The sequence below is a fragment of the Pelophylax lessonae genome, assembly GCF_965119305.1.
Source record: "Pelophylax lessonae genome assembly, chromosome: 9".
Classification (NCBI taxonomy): domain Eukaryota; kingdom Metazoa; phylum Chordata; class Amphibia; order Anura; family Ranidae; genus Pelophylax; species Pelophylax lessonae.
The window spans coordinates 266,421,557-266,444,987 of record NC_138776.1 but is presented as its reverse complement, the minus strand read 5'-3'; the positions used below and the strand labels follow the sequence as shown (position 1 = coordinate 266,444,987).

Below are 23,431 nucleotides of genomic sequence, written 5' to 3'. Positions count from 1 at the left end.
TCTTTGGATGATATTATGCACTGTAGATGATGAGAACTTCAAACTCTTTGCAATTTTTCTCTGAGAAACTTCTTTCTGATATTGCTCCACTATTTTTCACCGCAGCATTGGGGGAATTGGTGATTCTCTGCCCATCCTGACTTCTGAGAGACACTGCCACTCTGAGAGGCTCTTTTTATACCCAATCATGTTGCCAATTGACCTAATAAGTTGCAAATTGATCCTCCAGCTGTTCCTCATATGTACATTTAACTTTTCTGGCCTCGTATTTCTACCCGTCCCAACTTTTTTGGAATGTGTAGCTCTCATGAAATCCAAAATGAGCCAATATTTGGCATGACATTTCAAAATGTCTCACTTTCAACATTTGATATGTTATCTTTATTATATTGTGAATAAAATATACGTTTATGAGATTTGTAAATTAGTCCATTCCTTTTTTACTCACAATTTGTACAGTGTCCCAACTTTTTTGGAATTGGGTTTTTATTTATACATTGTGATCATATCCCCCCTTATGTATTTATACATAGAGATCATATCCCCTCTTATGTATTATACATGGAGATCATATCCCCCCTTATGTATTTCTACATGGAGATCATATCCCCCCTTATGTATTTATACATAGAGATCATATCCCCCCTTATGTATTTATACATGGTGATCATATTACCCTTATGTATTTATACATGGAGATCACATCCCCCTTATGTATTTATACATGGAGATCACACCCCCCCTTATGTATTTATACATGGAGATCGTATCCCCCCATATGTATTTATACATGGAGATCATATCCCCCTTATGTATTTATACACAGAGATCATATCCCCCCTTATGTATTTATACATGGAGATCATATCCCCCCATATGTATTTATACATGGAGATCATATCCCTCCTTATGTATTTATACATGGAGATCATATCCCCCCCATATGTATTTATACATGGAGATCATACCCCCCCCTTATGTATTTATACATGGAGATCATATCCCCCCTTATGTATTTATACATGGAGATCACATCCCCCCTTATGTATTTATACATAGAGATCATATCCCCCCATATGTATTTATACATGGAGATCATATCCCCCTTATGTATTTATACACAGAGATCATACCCCCCCTTATGTATTTATACATGGAGATCATATCCCCTCCATATGTATTTATACATGGAGATCATATCCTCCCTTATGTATTTATACATGGAGATCATATCCCCCCCTTATGTATTTATACATGGTGATCATATCCCCTCTTATGTATTTATACATGGAGATCATATCCCCCCTTATGTATTTATACATGGAGAACATATCCCCCCATATGTATTTATACATGGAGATCATATCCCTCTTATGTATTTATACATGGAGATCATATCCCCCTCTTATGTATTTATACATGGAGATCATATCCCCCATATGTATTTATACATGGAGATCATATCCCCCCTTATGTATTTATACATGGAGATCATATCCCCCCTTATGTATTTATACATGGAGATCATACCCCCCCTTATGTATTTATACATGGAGATCATACCCCCCCTTATGTATTTATACATGGTGATCATATCCCCCCTTATGTATTGTACATAGTGATCATATCCCCCCTTATGTATTCATACATGGAGATCACATACCCCCTTATGTATTTATACATAGTGATTATATCCCCCTTATGTATTTATACATGGAGATCATACCCCCCCTTATGTATTTATACATGGTGATCATATCCCCCTTATGTATTTATACATGGAGATCATATCCCCCCTTATATATTTATACATGGAGATCATATCCCCCTTATGTATTTATACATGGAGATCATATCCCCCCCTTATATATTTATACATGGAGATCATATCCCCCCTTATATATTTATACATGGAGATCATATCCCCCTTATGTATTTATACATGGAGATCATTTACCCCCTTATGTATTTATACATGGTGATCATATCCCCCCTTATGTATTTATAGATTGAGATAATTTCCCCCCCTTATGTATTTATACATGGTGATCATATCCCCCCTTATGTATTTATAGATTGAGATAATTTCCCCCCCTTATGTATTTATACATGGAGATCATATCCCCCTTATGTATTTATACATGGTGATCATATCCCCCCCTATGTATTTATAAGAACATTTCCTCTGCCAAAGGTCAGTTCATCACTCAGACTCCGAGTCATGATGTGTCCTTTGCACACAAATGTCCATTCAATACCCTTAATCCAACCATGAAGGGGGGAAAGCACACACTCACTCAGTGTGGCATCCATGGTTCCTAGAGACACCGAGGCGGCTTCCTTAGGAACCAGTGATAACGGGATGCCACATATCCAGAAGCAGTAGAAATAACTCTTCTATATATGATTTTTGGATCCCATTGAACAGGAGTCCGAACAGGCTAATGTTCTGGCGTTCATCCAAAAAAAAACAGCCGTAGTTCGGTCTGAAACTAGGTTCATCTCATCCCTAAATGTCGGTTGCTACTGAGAAACAGAAATTGTTCAATGCTAGAAACTCTATAAACCTTTAAATGAACCCTGGCTGTGAAAGGCTGGACTGGGCAGTAATATATTTCTCTCCCCCTTGGTGGAAGTGGAGAAGATTGCAAGTAGAAGTAGTGGAACCGCGGTTCCACTACTTCTACTTGCAATCTTCCGGATGATGGGTCTTACCAGCACCAGGTCGGGCTGACACACCTGAGCGGCTTTGTTCCTCCTTATCCCGGAAGTGGAGAAGACCCCATCTATAAGGATATACAGTACATACACAGCACAAGGCCGTGTTCACACTATGAGACGTTTCTCGGGGCTGCAATTTCTCTGAGCTCCACAAGGTGGTGATCTCACTTCTACCCAGACAGGAAGTCTCTATGGAAGACAGGAAGTGATGTCAGCTACTGACTGGCAGCTCGATGTGGCAGGAAGTAGAGAGGAAACGTTACTGAAAGTTGCGGGGGAGGAGGTAATAAGATCTTATTTTCAGTGTACACCCAGTAACCCCCCTGTCATGTCCGCCCTCTTCCTCCATAGTCACTGTGATGTCTTTTATCTCCAGCAGATGATGATACACACATATATAGTGTGGAAACATAGATTAACCTCTTCAGGGTCCGAACATTCCCCCACTTATGGGGCCGGAACATTTCCTTCATCTTGGAGATGTATCACCTTAAGCCCTGTACACACGATAAGATTATCGAGCGATCTGTCGTCCGTTTTTTGTGGCATGCTAGTCTGACGTGGAAAGTGAAAAGGTTATTTTCATACAAATTTTCCCGTACGACAGAATTCTACTTCAGAAGTGATGTCATGTATTGGATTGCTTTGTATGTGTTCTTTCTCTCTCAGCATGCCCAGTCTTGCTCTTAAGATTTTTTTCTGTCAAAATCTGTACTAATGAGACGAAAATCGTACGTTATATTACGGACAACAAACATTTTATAGCCTGCACATCAGGATTTTGTCAGCCGAAAAGTCGGAGTTGGCTGTCGAAAGCACCATACTAAGAATCCGAAAATCGGCAGATCGGTCATCGGACGAATTTTCCCTTCAGATTTTCTTATCGTGTGTACGGGCCTTTAGCAGTCTCTTGTAACGAGGAATGAGATTCAAATTTGGGTTATACTGACATTCGTACTTCTCTATCCTTTCGTCAAAGAGGCTGCTGATAGAAATCACGGGGCCCCGTACAGACTACCTGACAGCCCCCCCCCCCCCCCCAAGAAATTCTTAAATCTTTAAAAAAAAAAAAATACATTAAAATCATTATTAGCAGACACAAATACAATAAACTCACAGAATTCCCACTAAATCTAAAAGATGAAACTGAGTTGATAAATACATCTGTGTGTGTGTGTGTGTGTGTGGAGGGGTTGGGGGTTATGCACATGGGTGCTGTGGTCTGCACAGTGGGAATCAGTGGTTAATTTATGTGGCTTGCACCTCCTGGATCTGTACAAACACCGCTGCAGGTCCAAATTTGACAGGCGTGGGGATGCAGGTTAGGGATGCACCGATCCGACTTTGTGGACCCGATACCGATATCTGGCGTTGTGAAATCGCCTATACCGGAACCAATCCGGAGCAAGCGGCTGCAGTACAGAGTAAAGCCGCTGCTTCATGTGTATGGCTCCTCCATTCACAGGCGGAGTGCATCTGACATCACTCCGCCTGTGAGCCGGTGTTCCGTGAAAAAACCATACCCGTGAAAATTCCCTACCCTCGTCACTTCCGGTGCACCTACGTCATTGAACAGCTGAGGAGCTTAGCATTGCGCATGCTCGGAGGGTAGGGAATTTTCACGGTAGTGTGTTCTAACGTTACACCGCATCAGCTATTGCCGCGGTTACATTAAAACATCTCCGCTGCAACATGAATCATCTCCGCTCCTACCCCTGTGACTTCCCTTATCTCGGCTACTAAATGTAAAATCGGTGAGTGTATGAAAATATAAATCACGGAGATCTCGGCTCCGTGATTTATATTTTCATAGACCCGCCGCTGCTTTCACATTTAGTAGCTGAGATCAGGGAAGTGACAGGGGTAGGAGTGGAGATGCTTCATGTTGCAGCTGAGATGTTTTAATGTAACCACGGCAACAGCTGATGCGGTGTAACGTTACAACACACTACCGTGAAAATTCCCTACACTCCGGACCTTCGAGCATGCGCAATGCTAAGCTCCTCAGCTGTTCAATGACCTAGGTGCACCGGAAGTGACGAGGGTAGGGAATTTTCATGGGTATGGTTTTTTTATACGGAACACCGCTACCAAGCAAAAACTGGATCGGCCAGTGGATCGGTCAATGTTACCGATCCCCCGATCCATCTAAAATGGCCATATCTGTGCCGATATTTGATCCGAATATCGGATCGGTGCATCCCTAAGCAGGTGTACAGCCCAAACACAGGCAGTGTGCATTTGGGGACGGCTCACCTATACATCTGTCCAATTAGGGCCTGAGGCTGTGTTCATACAGGTGCTGCATCCCCATAGAATGACAGGCGGCTCCAGCCCAACCCCCTCCTTCCCACAGCCAGAGTACCTGTGTGAATGAGCCCCTAATTATATTTTTCTAACCTAAAAAAACAGATCTCCCCAGCAGTGTGCTGTCACTACTAAGAGGGATTTCATCTTCATCTGGTCTTCTCTCTGGGTTCTTGGGCTCCAGACATTTCACCAAACTGCGATGATATAACACGCATGCGCGCTGGTGTCATGGTCACAGCACAGCTCTCTCAATGGATGGTAAGTCATCCATTGAGAGCGCAGTGCACATGCGCTGGTGCTATCCCCGGCTGCTACCTTTATAAGATATTCACTGAACCCACAGGTGAGCCCTATTATAGACTTAGCTGTAGATACAAGATAAAAGATGGAGTTTACTCCTGCCAGATCAGTTAGTAAATGGGAAAATAGAAGGAGTTGATACATGGATGCAGAGGGAACTGACAGTGAAGGGGAGAAGAAGAAAAGTTGCATAGTTCAGGAAGTAGTCTGGGGCCCCTTTCACACTTGTCGTGCGATTTTGCCGCAATTTTGCCACGATTTTGACTGGACTTGAAGCAATGCCCATATCTTTGGACCTCAAAACGCATTAAAATCATCCCAAAGCAGTGCAGGGACTACTTTGAAGTCGTTGCAACTTGAAGTCACGCAGATATTAACGGTACTCATTGGAAATGATGGAGTATGACTGAGACTTTGCAGTCCCAAATCGCAGGACAAGTTACACAAGTGTGAAAGGGGCCTGGGGGGAGAGAAGTGGGAAGCCCAGCTAAATAAAGCACACTAAACTGCACTGGGACAATATAACAGGCAGCTATGGAACCGGTGTGACAGTAAATTCTTCACCCCATAGGAATGCAGCCAATCAGCTGTGACTGTCAGAAAGACAGAGCAATGGGGGAGAGAGATGAAAAAATATACAGGCTGGGACATGGAGTATAGGAAGAAGTGCAGGAGGAGAAGTTACAGAGATTAAAAACTCACCTAGCAGAGATAACATTAGAGCCAGGGCTGAGAGGGGGGCCCACACTGGGAGGGGGATTAGTGAGGGATAGATAAAAGCTGGCAGCAGGGAGAGAAATCAGTTTTCAGTTACTAGAGGAAGATTTCTGTAAATGCCGTTCATCATGAATCCCCCTCCCTGTGTGGGCCCCCTACAATAGGACCGGTGGTCCCCGCCTATCAGCGGCCCTGAAGATAACACCCCACCCCCAACTACCTCCACCTTCTGCAACCCAATTTACATGTTCCAATTCCCACCTGGGGCAGTCGGCCTATTATCCCCTTATACCCCCATCCTAATATTCTACAATCAATATCAGGAGTATGGAGCATAGAGCTCCTTACATTGCTGGTCAGGAGGAAGAAAAATTTCTTCGGCCTGCAATGAAGAATATGTTCCATCATTGATGTCAGAGAGAGGATTCTGAGGGACATACAGTAGAGGAGTTGAGGGGCTGCTACGAGTAATGGGTAAGTGGCCGGTGTTAGGAACCCCTTACGGGATAATGGGGCTTAACAGTTCTGAGGGGGTAGTGTAGCTAAAGGATTCTGGGGCCCTTCACAGGGATAGCAGGCAGCCGGGCTCTGAGGGAAGAGGAGGCTGTAGAGCTCAGAGGGATGCTAAGGTAGGGAAGGAGAGGCTATTGGTCTATGGTGGACCCCCTTTCAGAACTCCTGCCATGGATGGAAGGCAGCCTTCAACTTCTTACCATCTCACTGGTCAAATACAATTTTCCAGGATAACAAATGGAATGAAGAAGGGCAATCCTTCACCTCTTCGTGGGCACTTGCTCTTAGAGGAGAAGGTCAGTTTATGTGGGTGGTCCAGGGTCAGTGCTGTGCATACGGGGGGAGTCAAATGCCTTCCCATGACCCAGGCTCTAGCAGTGCCCAGAGCTGGAATTTAAAGCGCTAGGTACCCACTGCCACTCTGTACAATATCCTGGATACTACAGGACACTTGGCAACTTAGAGAATACACCCTTCACCCCCTGTTGTGCCCCTCCAAACAACACTGGTCTGCCAAAAGAGGGAAGAGAACAGACTCCTCCCCCACAGCTTTCTAGTCCACCAGCACCATCCTCCTCCTAGCCAATCCAATCCCTTCCTACTGCAGAGAGTGACATCACTCCTATCAGTCAGCAGGCTCCCAGAGATTGGAGCCTTGCAGACCGAGTTCTGGCAATTATCCTGATTAGCCGGCCAGTCCCAGCCTTGAGCCAGGAGGTTTCCCTTCCTGGAGATCATGATGACCCGGCATTGATCTCACAGCTCTGCCTTAGAGCAAAATAAGAAGGCAGAAGAAGAATCGTATTTATCATTCCTTATCTGCAGATCTAAAACGAATCAAAACCACGACGTGATTTGAACACGCAACCTTCTGATCTGGAGTCTGACGCGCTAACGTTGCGCCATGAGGTCTACTACATCAAAACCAGTTCAGAAATAAAACAAACCCAACAGAGAAAAGCACTGTAGTTCTTAAATGTCTAGCAACCCTCCTTTTACCCCCCCCCCCCCCCCCATCGTATTATTGTGTGACCAATACCATCCAAATAAATCTTACTTTCATTTCCCAAAGTTATCCGTCTACAAGGAGACCTGTGTAGATCAAAAGACTGCACCAATGAGGATGGAGGAGGACCGGAGTCACATGACTGAGAAGATACTAAACCTCACCCTGGAGGTCATCTACCTGCTGACCGGAGAGGTGAGGAGGATTCTGGGAGGTCACATGACATCACTCTCATCTCTATTAATAAAACAGACCTGAGAGGTGGGGAGGATTCTGGGAGGTCACATGACCTCACTCTTATCTCTATTAATAAAACAGACCTGAGAGGTGGGGAGGATTCTGGGAGGTCACATGACATCACTCTTATCTCTATTAATAAAACACAGACCTGACCGGAGAGGTGAGGAGGATTCTGGGAGGTCACATGACATCACACTTATCTCTATTAATAAAACACAGACCTGACCGGAGAGGTGAGGAGGATTCTGGGAGGTCACATGACCTCACTCCTATCTCTATTAATAAAACACAGACCTGACCGGAGAGGTGAGGAGGATTCTGGGAGGTCACATGACATCACTCTTATCTCTATTAATAAAACACAGACCTGACTGGAGAGGTGAGGAGGATTCTGGGAGGTCACATGACATCACTCTTATCTCTATTAATAAAACACAGACCTGACCGGAGAGGTGAGGAGGATTCTGGGATTCTAACATGATATTCCTATTGGTTCCCCAATACAGAGATTTCCTCTTCTGAAGTCAGGTGATCATATGACCATCACAGTGCCTCCATGTGACTCCCTAAAACCTGAGAGACACAACATGGAGAAGATTCTAGAAGTCACCAAGAAGATGATGGAGCTGCTGACAGGAGAGGTGAGCGGTGCTGGGAATTCTGGGACATTATCCAGTAACAGACAAGGGATGTGTCTGGATGGTGACTGTATCATTGTGTGTGTCAGGTTCCTATAAGGTGTCAGGATGTCACTGTCTATTTCTCCATGGAGGAGTGGGAGTATTTAGAAGGACACAAGGACCTCTACAAGGACGTCATGATGGAGAATCAGCAGACTTTGAGTTTTGTGGAGATTGTAGGGAAGGAATTTCCCCGGAATGAGACGATATTGAACCTCACCCTGGAGATCCTCAGCCTGCTGACTGGAGAGGTGAGTGTGATGAAGAGGATAGATATGATCCATGGGTAACATTTACTGGTCAGTCAGTAAAGCATTGGTGACTGCATTATATGACTTCTAGAAGAGGTTATAAATCTGACCACATTTTAATCATATCATTGTATGGAGATGTCTGTCCTTTGCTGAATTGGGCACATTTTGGCCAATCCTTGGAGAGTCAATACAGAGCTGACCATAGAGGTGAGGGAATAGTGATATTTATCTTTCTAAAACACAGAACGGTACGGGAGTAATGCAGAAATCTACTGAAAATGACACGAGAAGGAGATCTCATAATATGACCCCAAGATCCTCAAGTTTCCAGAATTCCATCATCATCCCCCGACCTCCATCCCTGATCCCTACAAGACACAACAAACAGAAGATTCTAGAAGTCACCAAGAAGATGATGGAGCTGCTGACAGGAGAGGTGAGCGGTGCTGGGAATTCTGGGACATTATCCAGTAACAGACAAGGGATGTGTCTGGATGGTGACTGTATCATTGTGTGTGTCAGGTTCCTATAAGGTGTCAGGATGTCACTGTCTATTTCTCCATGGAGGAGTGGGAGTATTTAGAAGGACACAAGGACCTCTACAAGGACGTCATGATGGAGAATCAGCCGCCCCTCACATCACCGGGTAAGAGGAGACTTTATTGTAAAGGAAAGAGCAGTACGGAGGATCCACCTAGATCCCCCATCATCTGATAAACACATAGAGAGGAGACTTTATTGTAAAGGAGATAACCATGAAGCTATTTTGGTGTTGTTAGAACTGGAGGCTCATTGCCTCCTCCCAAATAACAAGTGAAACAGAAAAGAAGGAGCCCCATAAGATAGGATGTCAGACCAGAACATCGTTCACAGGAACATCCCAACATGTTTCGAAATTTGATACAATTTCTTCCTCAGGGGAAGATCAGAGCCCATTCTGGTTTTCCAAAAGTATAATGGTAAGATGTTAGTGTTCTACAAAGGTGACCACACAGGTATAGAACCTCCATAATATACAAATTAGCAATCTGTATGTAATGGTGCTGGTGGTTGAGCCTGACGTGCAGAGGTAGCCTCGCGGGATCCGGTAAAACAGGAACACGGACAGGTCACACACTGGTGGTTGACATGGGCTAGCCAGAGGTGCGGAGTCTAAGTGACAGCAGGTCTACGCCAGAGCCTCTGATGGTGAGGATGGATTTTGCTGAGTGCTGAACACCAGGTCGCGGTCCTCAGTGTCGCCCCACCAGGAGGTGAAAAAGTCCAGAACCGGAAGCAGATAAGCCGACAAGGATAAGGCAGGAGAGTGGTCACGGGAACGAGCCAAGGTCAGGGCGGGTAGCAAGCAGACGAAGTAGTGGAGAAGCTGGGAGGTCAATCAGGAAGTCAACAGGATACAGCAGGTTCAGAAGTACAGGTAAAGCTGCAGCCAAGACAGCAAGGAAGTTTGTCAGCCACCTTTATATAGGCCACGTATGGCGCCAAATTATGACGCTATTGCGTTGACGTCAAAAGATTTCGCATAAGAATCGTGGGAAAAAAGAGCCGTCCTGGGGACAAAGATCATGTTTCCATGTATAGATATAAAGAAGGGGAAAAAATAATAATAAAAATAAAAAATATAATTCGGAGATCAGTATAAAATACACGGCTCAACAAAATGAAAGGAACACTTTGAAAACACGTCAGATCTCACCGGGGAAAAATATCATGCTGGATATCTATACTGGTATGAACTGGGTAATTGGTTAGGATCTATACTGGTATGGACTGGGTAATGTGTTAGGATCTATACTGGTATGGACTGGGTAATGTGTTAGGATCTATACTGGTATGGACTGGGTAATGGGTTAGGATCTATACTGGTATGGACTGGGTAATGGGTTAGGATCTATACAGGTATGGACTGGGTAATATGTTAGGATCTATGCTGGTATGGACTGGGTAATGTGTTAGGATCTATACTGGTATGGACTGGGTAATGGATTAGGATCTATACTGGTATGGACTGAGTAATGGGTTAGGATCTATACTGGTATGGACTGGGTAATGGGTTAGGATCTATACTGGTATGGACTGGGTAATGGGTTAGGATCTATACTGGTATGGACTGGGTAATATGTTAGGATCTATGCTGGTATGGACTGGGTAATGTGTTAGGATCTATACTGGTATGGACTGGGTCATGTATTAGGATCTATACTGGTATGGACTGGGTAATGTGTTGGGGTCTATACTGGTATGGACTGGGTAATGTATTAGGATCTATACTGGTATGGACTGCGTAATGTGTTGGGGTCTATACTGGTATGGACTGGGTATTGTGTTTGGATCTATACTGGTATGGACTGGGTAATGTGTGAGGCTCTATACTGGTATGGACTGGGTAATGTGTTAGGATCTATACTAGTATGGACTGGGTAATGTGTTAGGATCTATACTAGTATGGACTGGGTAATGAGTTAGGATCTATACTGGTATGAACTGGGTAATGTGTTAGGATCTATACTGGTATGGACTGGGTAATGTGTTAGGAAGGAAAGGATGTCACATCGTTTGATGGAAATGAAAATTATCACCCTACAGAGGGCCTTTAGGAGCATGCCTGACAACATCGGGGCATGCTCCTAATGAGACGACGGATGGTGTCCTGGGGTATTTCCTCCCAGATCTGGACCACGGCATCACTGAGCTCCTGAACAGACTGAGGTGGCACCTGGTGGGGTCGGATGGACCGAAACAGAATGTCCCAGAGATGTTCTATTGGATTTAGGTCAGGGGAGCGTGCGGGCATTCAATGTTATCGATTTCTTCATCCTCCAGGAACTGGCTGCATACTCTCACCACATGAGGCCGGGCATTGTTGTGCACCAGGAGGAACCCAGGACCCACTGCACCAGCATAGGTTCTGACAATGGGTCTAAGGATTTCATCCCAATACCTAATGGCAGTCAGGGTGCCATTGTCTAGCCTGTAGAGGTCTGTGCGTCCCTCCATGGATATGTCTACCCAGACCATTACTGTAAAGGAGAGAGCAGTACGGAGGCTCCACCTAGATCCCCCATCATCTGATAAACACATAGAAACAATGTATTCAGTCAGTGTGTGTGTTTCCTACAGATGGATCCAGTAATGGGAACCCACCAGAGAGATGTCCCCGTCCTCTGTATTCCCGGGACTCCACACTGGAAGATCACACCATCCCTCACCATCATCAGGTAGATGATTAATAATTACTGTATTGGTAGATGTGATTTGTACGCAAACATCTTTGTTATAATAAATATTTTATTATATATTTAGAGTGAAAACTTTAGAGATTATAATATTGTTGTTAAAGAAGAGTATAAGAGAGAGGATGAGGAGTATGGTGTGATGGAGGAACTTGAACACAAGGATCTCTACAAGGACGTCATGATGGAGAATCAGCCGCCCCTCACATCACCGGGTAAGAGGAGACTTTATTGTAAAGGAGAGAGCAGTACGGAGGCTCCACCTAGATCCCCCATCATCTGATAAACACATAGAAACAATGTATTCAGTCATGGGTGTTATCTAAATTAGATGGAGAACATCCCTAATGTATCAAACAGCCAGGAAATATAGAGAATGCTCTATTGGACTTTTAGGGTAGAAACATAAGGTTTTTCAGCCCAGGGGACAATAATCTAAGTGCCAGCAGACTGAGAGTGAACAATATGGGGGGTTGGTAAACGCCCCAGTTAGACCTTTACATAGATACAGATTTATTCAAAGTGGAAACCTGAAAGATTCTAAAGTTGAAGTAAAGCAGAAGAAGAAGAGAGGTATGTGAGAGGCGATCAGCAGTCTATGGAGGAGGATGAAATAATGAGGACATTTATAGAGGAGGACACTCCTACAGAGATCAGCACAGGTGGGTCATTAACACTAAATACATTCCTCCACCCATACTGCTCACTGAGCAGAAAGTGATAATGAGGGAGGAGTCAGTAACCCAATGATGGTGGTTTTCAGGATCAGTCCAGTCTTCATCTTGGTTGTTCTCCCCCCATCCTCACTCTCTGACCTCTGGTGGGGCTCAGCCCCGCTGTTATTCATGACTATATCATGGACTAAATAAGGAAGTGCGGGACTTCTTGTGTTGGGAAGATGGCAATGAGTGGTAGAGGGGGAGGGGAAACTCGTCCTATAAACCCCTCATCACTGTCACTCCTATAAAAGACAGTTCTCGTTGTTTCCTCACTCTCTGACTAAGGTCCATGAATAAAGAAATGAACTGGTAGGAGATCAGAGGACCCATTTACTAGTTATCTTGAGGGGGGAATTGTAAGATCCTCAGAGATAAAGCTGCCTGATGTGGGCGGAGTCCTGGTTTAGGGGAACCAATCTGCTGATGTCTAGTAATAATCTTTGTATTTCTATTTTAGTAGATGGACGGGAGATGAGGAAACCCTCAGAGGATTGTCTCACTTTGTCTCCAGACTGTAAAGTAGAAGATGAGGACATCACACAGTATAGTCCAGGAGAAAACCCGGCTACCTCAAATGTCCATCCGGCACCACACAGTGTAGATGGACAATCCTATTCCTATTATCCTGAGGATCCTCAGACTGTGAGGGACAGTGCCGGACCATCGTATTCCTATTATCCTGAGGAACCTCAGACTGTGTGGGACGGTGCTGGACCAATCTATTCCTCTTATGCTGAGAAACCTCAGACTGTGAGGGACAGTGCCAGACCATCATATTCCTCTTATCTTGAGGAACCTCAGACTGTGAGAGACAAAGCCGGACCATCGTATTCCTCTTATCCTGAGGAACCTCAGATTGTGTGGGACGGTGCTGTCCTTCCAACAGATAAGAGGGTTTCCTGTTCTGAGTGCGGGAAGTGTTTCAGTTCTAAATCCAGTCTTCATGTGCATAAAAGATCTCACACAGGGGAGAAGCCATATTCCTGTCCTGAGTGCAGGAAATGTTTTTCAAGGAAGTCACAGCTTTACATTCATCAGAGATCGCACACGGGAGAGAAGCCGTATTCCTGTCCTAACTGTGGGAAATGTTTTGCACAGAAGTCCCATCTTTACACACATCAGAGATCACACACAGGGGAGAAGCCGTATTCCTGTCCTGTGTGCGAGAAATGCTTTTCAAGGAAGCCAGATCTTTACACACATCAGAGATCGCACACGGGAGAGAAGCCGTATTCTTGTCCTGAGTGTGGGAAATGTTTTGCACAGAAGTCCCATCTTTCCAAACATCAGAGATCGCACACTGGCGAGAAGCCGTATTCCTGTCCTGAGTGTGGGAAATGTTTTGCACAGAAGTCCCATCTTTACACACATCAGAGATCGCACACAGGGGAGAAGCCGTATTCCTGTCCTGAGTGCGGGAAATGCTTTTCAAGGAAGTCCAATCTTTACACACATCAGAGATCGCACACGGCAGAGAAGCCATATTCCTGTCCCGAGTGCGGGAAATGTTTTTCAAGAAAGTCACTTCTTTACACACATCAGAGATCGCACATGGGTGAGAACCCGTATTCCTGTCCTGAGTGTGGGAAATGTTTCAGTTCTAAATCCATTCTTCATGTGCATAAAAGATCTCACACTGGTGAGACGCCGTATTCCTGTCCTGAGTGCGGGAAATGTTTTTCAGTGAAATCCAGTCTTAGCACACATCAGAGATTGCACAAGGGGGAGAAGCCATATTCCTGTCCTGAGTGCGGAAAATGTTTTTCAGTGAAATCCAGTCTTAGCACACATCAGAGATTGCACAAGGGGGAGAAGCCATATTCCTGTGCTGAGTGCGGGAAATTTTTTTCAAGGAAGTCAAATCTTTACACACATCAGAGATCCCACACGGGGGAGAAGCCGTATTCCTGTCCTGAGTGCGGAAAATGCTTTTCAAGGAAGTATCTTCTTTACATTCATCAGAGATCGCACATGGGAGAGAAGCCGTATTCCTGTCCTTAATCCGGGAAATGCTTTTCGATGAAGTCACATCTTTACACACATCAGAGATCGCACACGGGGGATAAGCCGTATTCCTGTCCTGAGTGCGGGAAATGTTTTTCAGACAATTCACAGCTTTGACAAAAAATGTATTCTGTTACATGTCTTTGGTAAAAAAAAAAAAGAAAGAAATTTCAATATGCGTATATTAATTGGTTTGTGTGATAGTTAGAGTGTCTACAATAAAAAGTATATATACTGGACTCAATGTGTTAATGTGTGCTGCTTTTTTTTGCTACGGATCTTTTTGCTTCTTATCCCTGCTTTGCATGGATAAGAAACAGAGATATTGTTCCCTCTGTACAGAGCTCTGTGTTGATTGTCAACACAGGACTCTGGGCTGTGATTGGACACAGCTGATCAGCAGGTCCCAGCCATGACCTGCTAACAGACTCCCGCATGTGCACGCCCTACACATGAAAATAGGCAATGAAGTACCAGTATACTCTTTATGGGCCGCTCGACCGCAGTTTAATGCCGGCAGGCGGTTTGTAAGTGGTTAGAAAAAAAAACGCGACACGCATTGGCTGAGGCCTGATGAATGTTGGTCGTATTTCCTTTGGATTTACCAAAACTATGTAATAGTCTGACGTGCAGAGGGAAGGCCTCTCTTACAACCCCCGCTCTTGGGACCACCGATGTAATACAGGGAGTGCAGAATTATTAGGCAAATGAGTATTTTTGAGGATTAATTTTATTATTGAACAACCATGTTCTCAATGAACCCAAAAAACTCATCAATATCAAAGCTGACTATTTTTGGAAGTAGTTTTTAGTTTGTTTTTAGTTTTAGCTATTTTAGGGGGATATCTGTGTGTGCAGGTGACTATTACTGTGCATAATTATTAGGCAACTTAACAAAAATCAAATATACAGTATACCCATTTCAATTATTTATTTTTACCAGTGAAACCAATATAACATCTCAACATTCACAAATATACATTTCTGACATTCAAAAACAAAACAAAAACAAATCAGTGACCAATATAGCCACCTTTCTTTGCAAGGACACTCAAAAGCCTGCCATCCATGGATTCTGTCAGTGTTTTGATCTGTTCACCATCAACATTGCGTGCAGCAGCAACCACAGCCTCCCAGACACTGTTCAGAGAGGTGTACTGTTTTCCCTCCTTGTAAATCTCACATTTGATGATGGACCACAGGTTCTCAATGGGGTTCAGATCAGGTGAACAAGGAGGCCATGTCATTAGCTTTTCTTCTTTTATACCCTTTCTTGCCAGCCACGCTGTGGAGTACTTGGACGCGTGTGATGGAGCATTGTCCTGCATGAAAATCATGTTTTTCTTGAAGGATGCAGACTTCTTCCTGTACCACTGCTTGAAGAAGGTGTCTTCCAGAAACTGGCAGTAGGACTGGGAGTTGAGCTTGACTCCATCCTCAACCCGAAAAGGCCCCACAAGCTCATCTTTGATGATACCAGCCCAAACCAGTACTCCACCTCCACCTTGCTGGCGTCTGAGTCGGACTGGAGCTCTCTGCCCTTTACCAATCCAGCCACGGGCCCATCCATCTGGCCCATCAAGACTCACTCTCATTTCATCAGTCCATAAAACCTTTGAAAAATCAGTCTTGAGATATTTCTTGGCCCAGTCTTGACATTTCAGCTTGTGTGTCTTGTTCAGTGGTGGTCGTCTTTCAGCCTTTCTTACCTTGGCCATGTCTCTGAGTATTGCACACCTTGTGCTTTTGGGCACTCCAGTGATGTTGCAGCTCTGAAATATGGCCAAACTGGTGGCAAGTGGCATCTTGGCAGCTGCACGCTTGACTTTTCTCAGTTCATGGGCTGTTATTTTGCGCCTTGGTTTTTCCACATGCTTCTTGCGACCCTGTTGACTATTTTGAATGAAATGCTTGATTGTTCGATGATCACGCTTCAGAAACTTTGCAATTTTAACCACTTAAGCCCCGGAAGATTTTACCCCCTTCCTGACCAGGGGGTATTTTGCGATTCGGCACTGCGTGACTTTAACGGACAATTGCGCGGGCGTGCGACGCTGTACCTAAACGAATTTGACGTCCTTTTTTTCCCACAAACAGAGCTTTCTTTTGGTGGTATTTGATCACCTGTGCGATTTTTTGATCATACACTATAAACAAAAAAAAGCATCAATTATGCAAAAATAACAATATTTTTCACATTTTTTTATATGAAATTCCCAAAAAAAAAGTAAAAATCTAAATTTTTTAAAATTTTCGGCCAATTTGTTTTATGCTACCTATGTTTGGTAAAAAAAAATCGCAAAAAGCGTATTTTGATTGGTTTGCGCAAAAGTTATCGCGTTTACTAACAATGATTTTTGTCATTTTTGTTGTTTTTTTTTTTTTAACGCGTAATGGCGGCGATCTGCGATTTTTTTTGCAGTACTGCGACATTGCGGCGGACAGATCGGACCCTTGACTGATATTTTTGACACTTTTGGGGTTACCAGTGACATTTCTACAGTAATCAGTGCTATACATATGCACTGTTACTGTAAAAATACACTGGCAGTGAAGGGGTTAACTTTATTTGAGAGGGAGGGGCTGTGTGTGTCCCTAGGGGCGTGATTCTAACTGTGATTGGCTGTGGCTTGAGGTGTAGTTACACTGATCTACGGTTCTACATAGTAGAACTGTATGATCAGTGTCTCTACACAGGGAGAACTGACAGGCAGCTTGTTTACACAAGCTGCCTGCCTTTCTCCCTCTCCCCCGACGATCGCAGAGTGACCGGCGGACATCGGGTCCGCTGGTCACACGCGCGGGGGGGTGCGTGACCACGCGGGAGCGCGCCGCCGGCGGCGCGCGCTCGCTCCCCAGACCCTCCCAGGCTAGTGACGTACCGATACGTCACTCTGCCTGTGAGGGGCTGACCGCCGCAGTATATAGTCGTGCGGCGGTTGGCAAGTGGTTAAGAGTGCTGCATCCCTCTGCAAGATATCTCACTATTTTTGACTTTTCTGAGCCTGTCAAGTCCTTCTTTTGACCCATTTTGCCCAAGGAAAGGAAGTTGCCTAATAATTATGCACACCTGATATAGGGTGTTGATGTCATTAGACCACACCCCTTCTCATTACAGAGATGCACATCACCTAATATGCTTAATTGGTAGTAGGCTTTCGAGCCTATACAGCTTGGAGTAAGACAACATGCATAAAGAGGATGATGTGGTCAAAATACTAATTTGCCTAATAATTCTGCACTCCCTGTAGTGGCCACGAGAGCGCAGTGGGGTATGGGTGCCTGGATTGTCTTCCGTGTGTTGGATATATCACCAGGGTGGTCCAGAAGCTAAACGGCAGGTGAAGGCAGAACTAACAGATTCCAGGCTGGTGGCAGCAGGGATCAGGCATGCAGAGCAGAAGAGACACAGGGTGCGTGGTCAGACAAGTCGGGTTGGTAACAGATGATCAGTTGAAGGTATAGACAGTAGGCAAAGGATAGTAAGGGTACAGGCAGAGATCGGCAACGTGGGTTGAGGCAGATGGGCAAAGACAACAGCAAAGTCCAGGTACAGGCCAAGATCAAGGTGGGAGAGATTCAACTGAGTCAAAGGCAAGCCGGGTCAAACACAGGGGTAACAGGATCAGGTTTTAAGAACACAGATACAGCTGCAGATCAGACAGCAAAGTATAAGTGACACTGCTGCATTTATATAAGGCACATGGCAAGTACACGACTATTTGTGCTTGCATTCATGTACCTGACACAATGGCCACTTGCGGAATTGCGCATGCACATTTGCATCCGCCTATGAGCAGTAGTAGAACTTTGGCCAGCATGCCCCTGACACCATCATCATTAGCAGGTAAGATAGGGTCACCCTGTACCTTTGTCTATTACTGTGTTAATGGGGATTTCTGCTATTTCAGCCTGGAGCCCATATAAGATACTCAGGCGCTTCCTTCCACCTTTTTGCCACTAGGATTCATTGCAGGAAGGTCTACACCTGGGTTACTGCATACTTCCCCCAGACACGCTTACCCTCGCCTGCACCCTACTCCATGAGTACCCTACAGGGGAATACCCTCACTTGTAGCTTTGGGGGAGACCAGGAGAAAAGGAGCCAATTCTAAATCACAGGAGAATATTCAGTCTGCCGAATATCCACTCAACACTGATATGATATGTCCCTTGCACTGGAACACAACCACCAATGTCCATACCATATTCTCAAGCCAAACATGAAGGGGGAAAAGCAAACATTGGAGTAGGCTGTGAGTCTGGCTGTTGCGGCACATAAACTGCTTTTGACAGGGGCAGTGGATGATTTCAGTGCCAAGTCTTTAGTGGACCTGTGTTTCTCTCTGGTTAGATCTGATACACTGGTAGCTCTGGCAGCGGTTTACAGATGATATATGGCTGCGACTTCCAGCCATCACCCAACTTGTGCTTACCAGGAACACGCAGGTTCCTCAGCAGCGCTCTGTCACCAGGCTGCAGGTCATGTACTCACACTCTAAGGTCAAAGTTTTTCTTGTTCTGCTGTCCTCGGGCATCTAAGGCAGCCTGAGCCTTTTCATAGGTTTTTTTCAGACTTTTCCGCAGGTGGTTCACAAATCCTCTGTGGGACATCATCAAGGTATGCTCTGGGGTCATGCCGAAGGCCAAGTCCACCGTCAGTCAAGCTTTTCGTCCGAACATGTAATCATTCAGTACTGTTTTAGGCATGCACAATGTCTGCGATATACTTACTCCAATGCTGTTTCTGTTAAGGAGTGAGGCTCCCAAACATATCTAGGAGAGTACCATTGAACCTCTCCAGCTGAGGGTCCCCTTGAGGGTAAGTAGTTCTTGACTTTTGGATGCCTAAAAGGCCTAGAAGCCTCTTAATGAAGTTCCTTTCAAAGTCTCTCCCCTGATCGGAGAAGATGCACTGAGGTTGGCCATAATGCACAAAGGACTTTTCCACTAAGATCTTGGCCACAGTGGATTCTTGCTGGTCCTTTGTGGGAAATGCCTGTGCACACCGAGTAAAGACGACATAGCCAGGGTAGTTAATCGAAGGTTGGCAAAACTGGCATTTCTCCAAGAACAGCTTAAATCCCTCATCATGAAGTCTCTTCAGGACCTTCTTCAGATGCTCTTCATGTTCTTCCAGGGTCTTGCTGATCGGGGTTCATGTCCCCCACTGTGTTTTCCATCAGTCTCTGAAAAGTGGCTGGAGCCCCAGACAGACCTTGGGGCATCCTTTCGAATTCGAAGAACCCAACTGGGTTAATGAAATCTGTCTTCTCCTTATCTTCAGGATGCATGGGAATTTCATAGTAACTACTTTGCCCCTGGCAAGCTCTTGGTGCATCTTCTATCCTTGGGGTGGTATATTGGACAGGGATGGTCCTTCGGTTTAGCGTCTGATAGTCAATGCAAAGCCTCAGGGAACCATTCTTCTTCCACACTACCCCTATCGAGGAAGCATATGAACTCCTGGACCCTCAGATGACACCTACCCTCTTCAGTTCTGCCAGCTGTTCATGCAGGTCTTCCAAGTCCCCTAAGGGAATCCATCGGACTCTCTCCCTAAATGGCTTGTCTTCTTGAAGGCCGATTCGGTGTTGGGCACTTTGCACACCCCGCATCTTACTCACTCTTTGAGAATGTATTCTGCCATCTCAGGAGCTGAATCTTGGCTCTTTCCTTTCATTCAGGTGAGAGTGGGGTGTTCTTCCATTAGAACTCCTCAACAGGGATTCCATCCTTCACTGGACTCTGTAGTGCCCCTAGTTGTATTATAGCAGGCCCTGGTAAGGAGGAATGCTGGGCCCTGTAGTGCCCCGACTTACCAGGAAGCAGAGCTGCAGCCAGTTGTGGATAAAGTAGCGGTAGGTGTATGGAGTAGGGCTCGGACAGGTCCTGGGTTATGAGCCTCATGTCGGGAATTTGGAGCTCGGACTAGTGCAGTGCACGGTACAGGCGGAAAGCAGGGCCTCCTCGCTCCCCTGCGGTCAACTCAGGCTGTCTGCCGAGAACCGCACCGCTACCAGAAGTGTACCGAGCTGGGAAGCCCGCGACTTCGGGCGGCCGGGCTGTCAGAGCGGGCGGTCGGGCAGCAGCGTGCTAAGTGGGCGTGCCGTGTGTATCCCGGGGCCAGAGAGAGCACTGATAGCTCCGCTCTCCTCCTCTCCTCTCCCGCGCCGCGAGGAGGAGCTCCGTATCCCACAAGCCCGGCCAGCGCCGCCATGTCACTTCTGTCCCCGCCCCCGGAAGTGAAGTCATTAGGTAATCGATTATTCAACCACCCCGAATCGATGCAGAATCGCGAAGGGTCGCATCGCGATGCATCAATTCGGCGATTATTAGGGTTGCCACCTCATGCCTTTAATCCAGGACAAATATTAATTACACAGGTTCTGTGGCTGATTAAGTTGGTAATTAAACTCACTTAGTGCCTTATGTGCATTATATCAGCCTCAGAACCTGTGTAAATAATATGTGTCCTGGTTTAAAGGGATGAGCTGGCAACCATAGCGATTATATTCAGCAGCCCTAGTACATACACACAGCACAAGGCCTTGTTCACTCTATGAGACGTTTCTCGGGGGCTGCAGTTCCTCTGAGCTCCACAAGATGGTGATCTCACGTCTACCCACACAGGAAGTCTCTATGGAAGACAGGAAGTGATGTCAGGCACAGACAGGAAGTTCCGGGTCAGAGGTGAGGTGGGAGGAAGTAGAGAGGAGACATTGCTCGAAGTGGCAACAGAGGAGGTAAGAAGATATTATTTCATATTTACACCCAGTAACCCCCCCCCCCCCGTCCTCTTACTCCATAGTCACTATGACGTCTTTTATCCCCAGCAGATGATGATACACACATATATAGTGTGGAAACCTAGATTAACCCCTTCAGGGTCAGAACATTTCCTCCACTTACAGGGCCAGAACAATTCCTTAATTTGGACATAAAATCTAGTAATATGTTCCTCTAAACAAACAGCACTGACAATAAATAGAGAAGACAATGACCATCCTGACCATACATGACCTACAAAGGGCAATTATTACACTACACAGGCAGCCAATAGGCAATCATTACAATATGCAGCCAACACAATGATGGAGTGCCGGGGTCAGGAGTATGGAGCATAGAGCCTCTTACATTGCTGGTCAGGAAGAAAACATTCCCCACCCTGCTATGAAGAATATGTTTCATCATTGAGGTAAGAGGAAGGAAAACACTGAGGGTTCTGTGGAACGTAGAGGAGCGGAGGGGTCTTTGAGGAGTTATGGATAGGTGATGGATTTTAAGGGCTCCATAGTGGGTAGTGGGGAGCCTTGCAGTCAGAGTTCTGGCAATTTTCCTGATTAGCTGACAAACAAACGAGGATGTTCCCCTTCCTGGACCCCTACATTGACCTCACAGCAAAACACGAAGACAGAAGAAGGATCGTATTTATCGTTCCTTATCTTTAGATCTAAAACGAATCAAAGCCAGTTCAGAAATAACGCAAACCCAACAGAGAAAAGATAATTTATGATCCAGCAGGTCAAGAAAGTCCCGGGACCTTGAAAATTTAATAACATTAAACAGTCCAAACAAAATGTTTTTCCTAGCAGTCTTTAAATGTACAACACCCCCCCCCCCCCCCCAACCACCTCACATCCGCATCCTATTATTGTGTGACCAACACCATCCAAATAATTCTTGCTTTCATTTCCCAGAGTTATCTGTCTACAGGGAGACCGGTATAGATCAAATGACGGAACCAATGAGGATGGAGGAGGACCGGAGCTACGTGACTGAGAAGATACTAAACCTCACCCTGGAGATCATCTATCTGCTGACTGGAGAGGTGAGGAGGATTCTGGGAGGTCACATGACATCACTCTTATCTCTATTAATAAAACACAGACCTGACCGGAGAGGTGAGGAGGATTCTGGGAGGTCACATGACATCACTCTTATCTCTATTAACCACTTAAGCCCCGGAAGATTTTACCCCCTTCCTGACCAGGGCCTAGTTTGCGATTCGGCACTGCGTGACTTTAACGGACAATTGTGCGGTCGTGCGACGTTGTACCTAAACGAATTTGACGTCCTTTTTTTCCCACAAACAGAGCTTTCCTTTGGTGGTATTTGATCACCTGTGCGATTTTTTGATCATGCGATATAAACAAAAAAATAGCGTCAATTTTGCAAAAATAACAATATTTTTCACATTTTTTTATATGAAATTCCCAAAACAAAATGTAAAAATCAAAATTTCTCTTACGTCCTCCGACAGTCGCCGCCCACTCATACAGTCTTTACCAATGGGTATTGACTTCCTCTCCACAGGAGTAACTAGACACAAGACTTGTTAAAAAATGATTTTTTTCTTTGCATTACTAGCTGTTTATTTTGTCAGCGTTAGTTAGTCGGATCGAGACAGCGTTTGCGGAGCTGGGAGTCGGACTGGCCGTCCTGGTTTTCAAGGACAGCGGGCCTGATGGAATCCCAGCCTGCCATCGAGCGTTTAGAAGGCTATGTGTTCGCCCTGGCCTCGCAAACGACCCATCCCTGTCATCAGGGATGCAGCCTGCGAGGTGGCTACCTTACCCGGACGTCTCATCCACGGTTCTCCGTGCACTATTGGCGTCCTGCGTTTTTGGCTGACGGAACCCCTGCCATCTGAGGGTGGGTGGTTTCCCCGTGCAATGTGAGGCACCCCACGCCATCGGGTACAGGTAAGTACATTCTGTGTGGGGCCTCTGTC

At 45.4% G+C, this 23,431-nt stretch overlaps 2 protein-coding genes across 2 annotated transcripts in view; both read left to right on the top strand.

Moving 5' to 3' along the window:
- Positions 1 to 19,957, top strand: part of LOC309563950 (uncharacterized protein) — a gene marked incomplete at its 3' end in the record, with an annotated part of 302,349 nt that extends 282,392 nt beyond the window's left edge. The window contains exons 3-4 of the mRNA XM_082268579.1: positions 13,692 to 14,549; positions 19,666 to 19,957. Of these exons, the coding sequence (XP_082124705.1) occupies positions 13,692 to 14,549; positions 19,666 to 19,957 (1,150 nt within the window). The remainder of the gene's footprint in view (positions 1 to 13,691; positions 14,550 to 19,665) is intronic.
- LOC309564447 (uncharacterized protein) overlaps positions 1 to 23,431 on the top strand; it is a 714,240-nt gene that overhangs the window by 515,105 nt on the left and 175,704 nt on the right.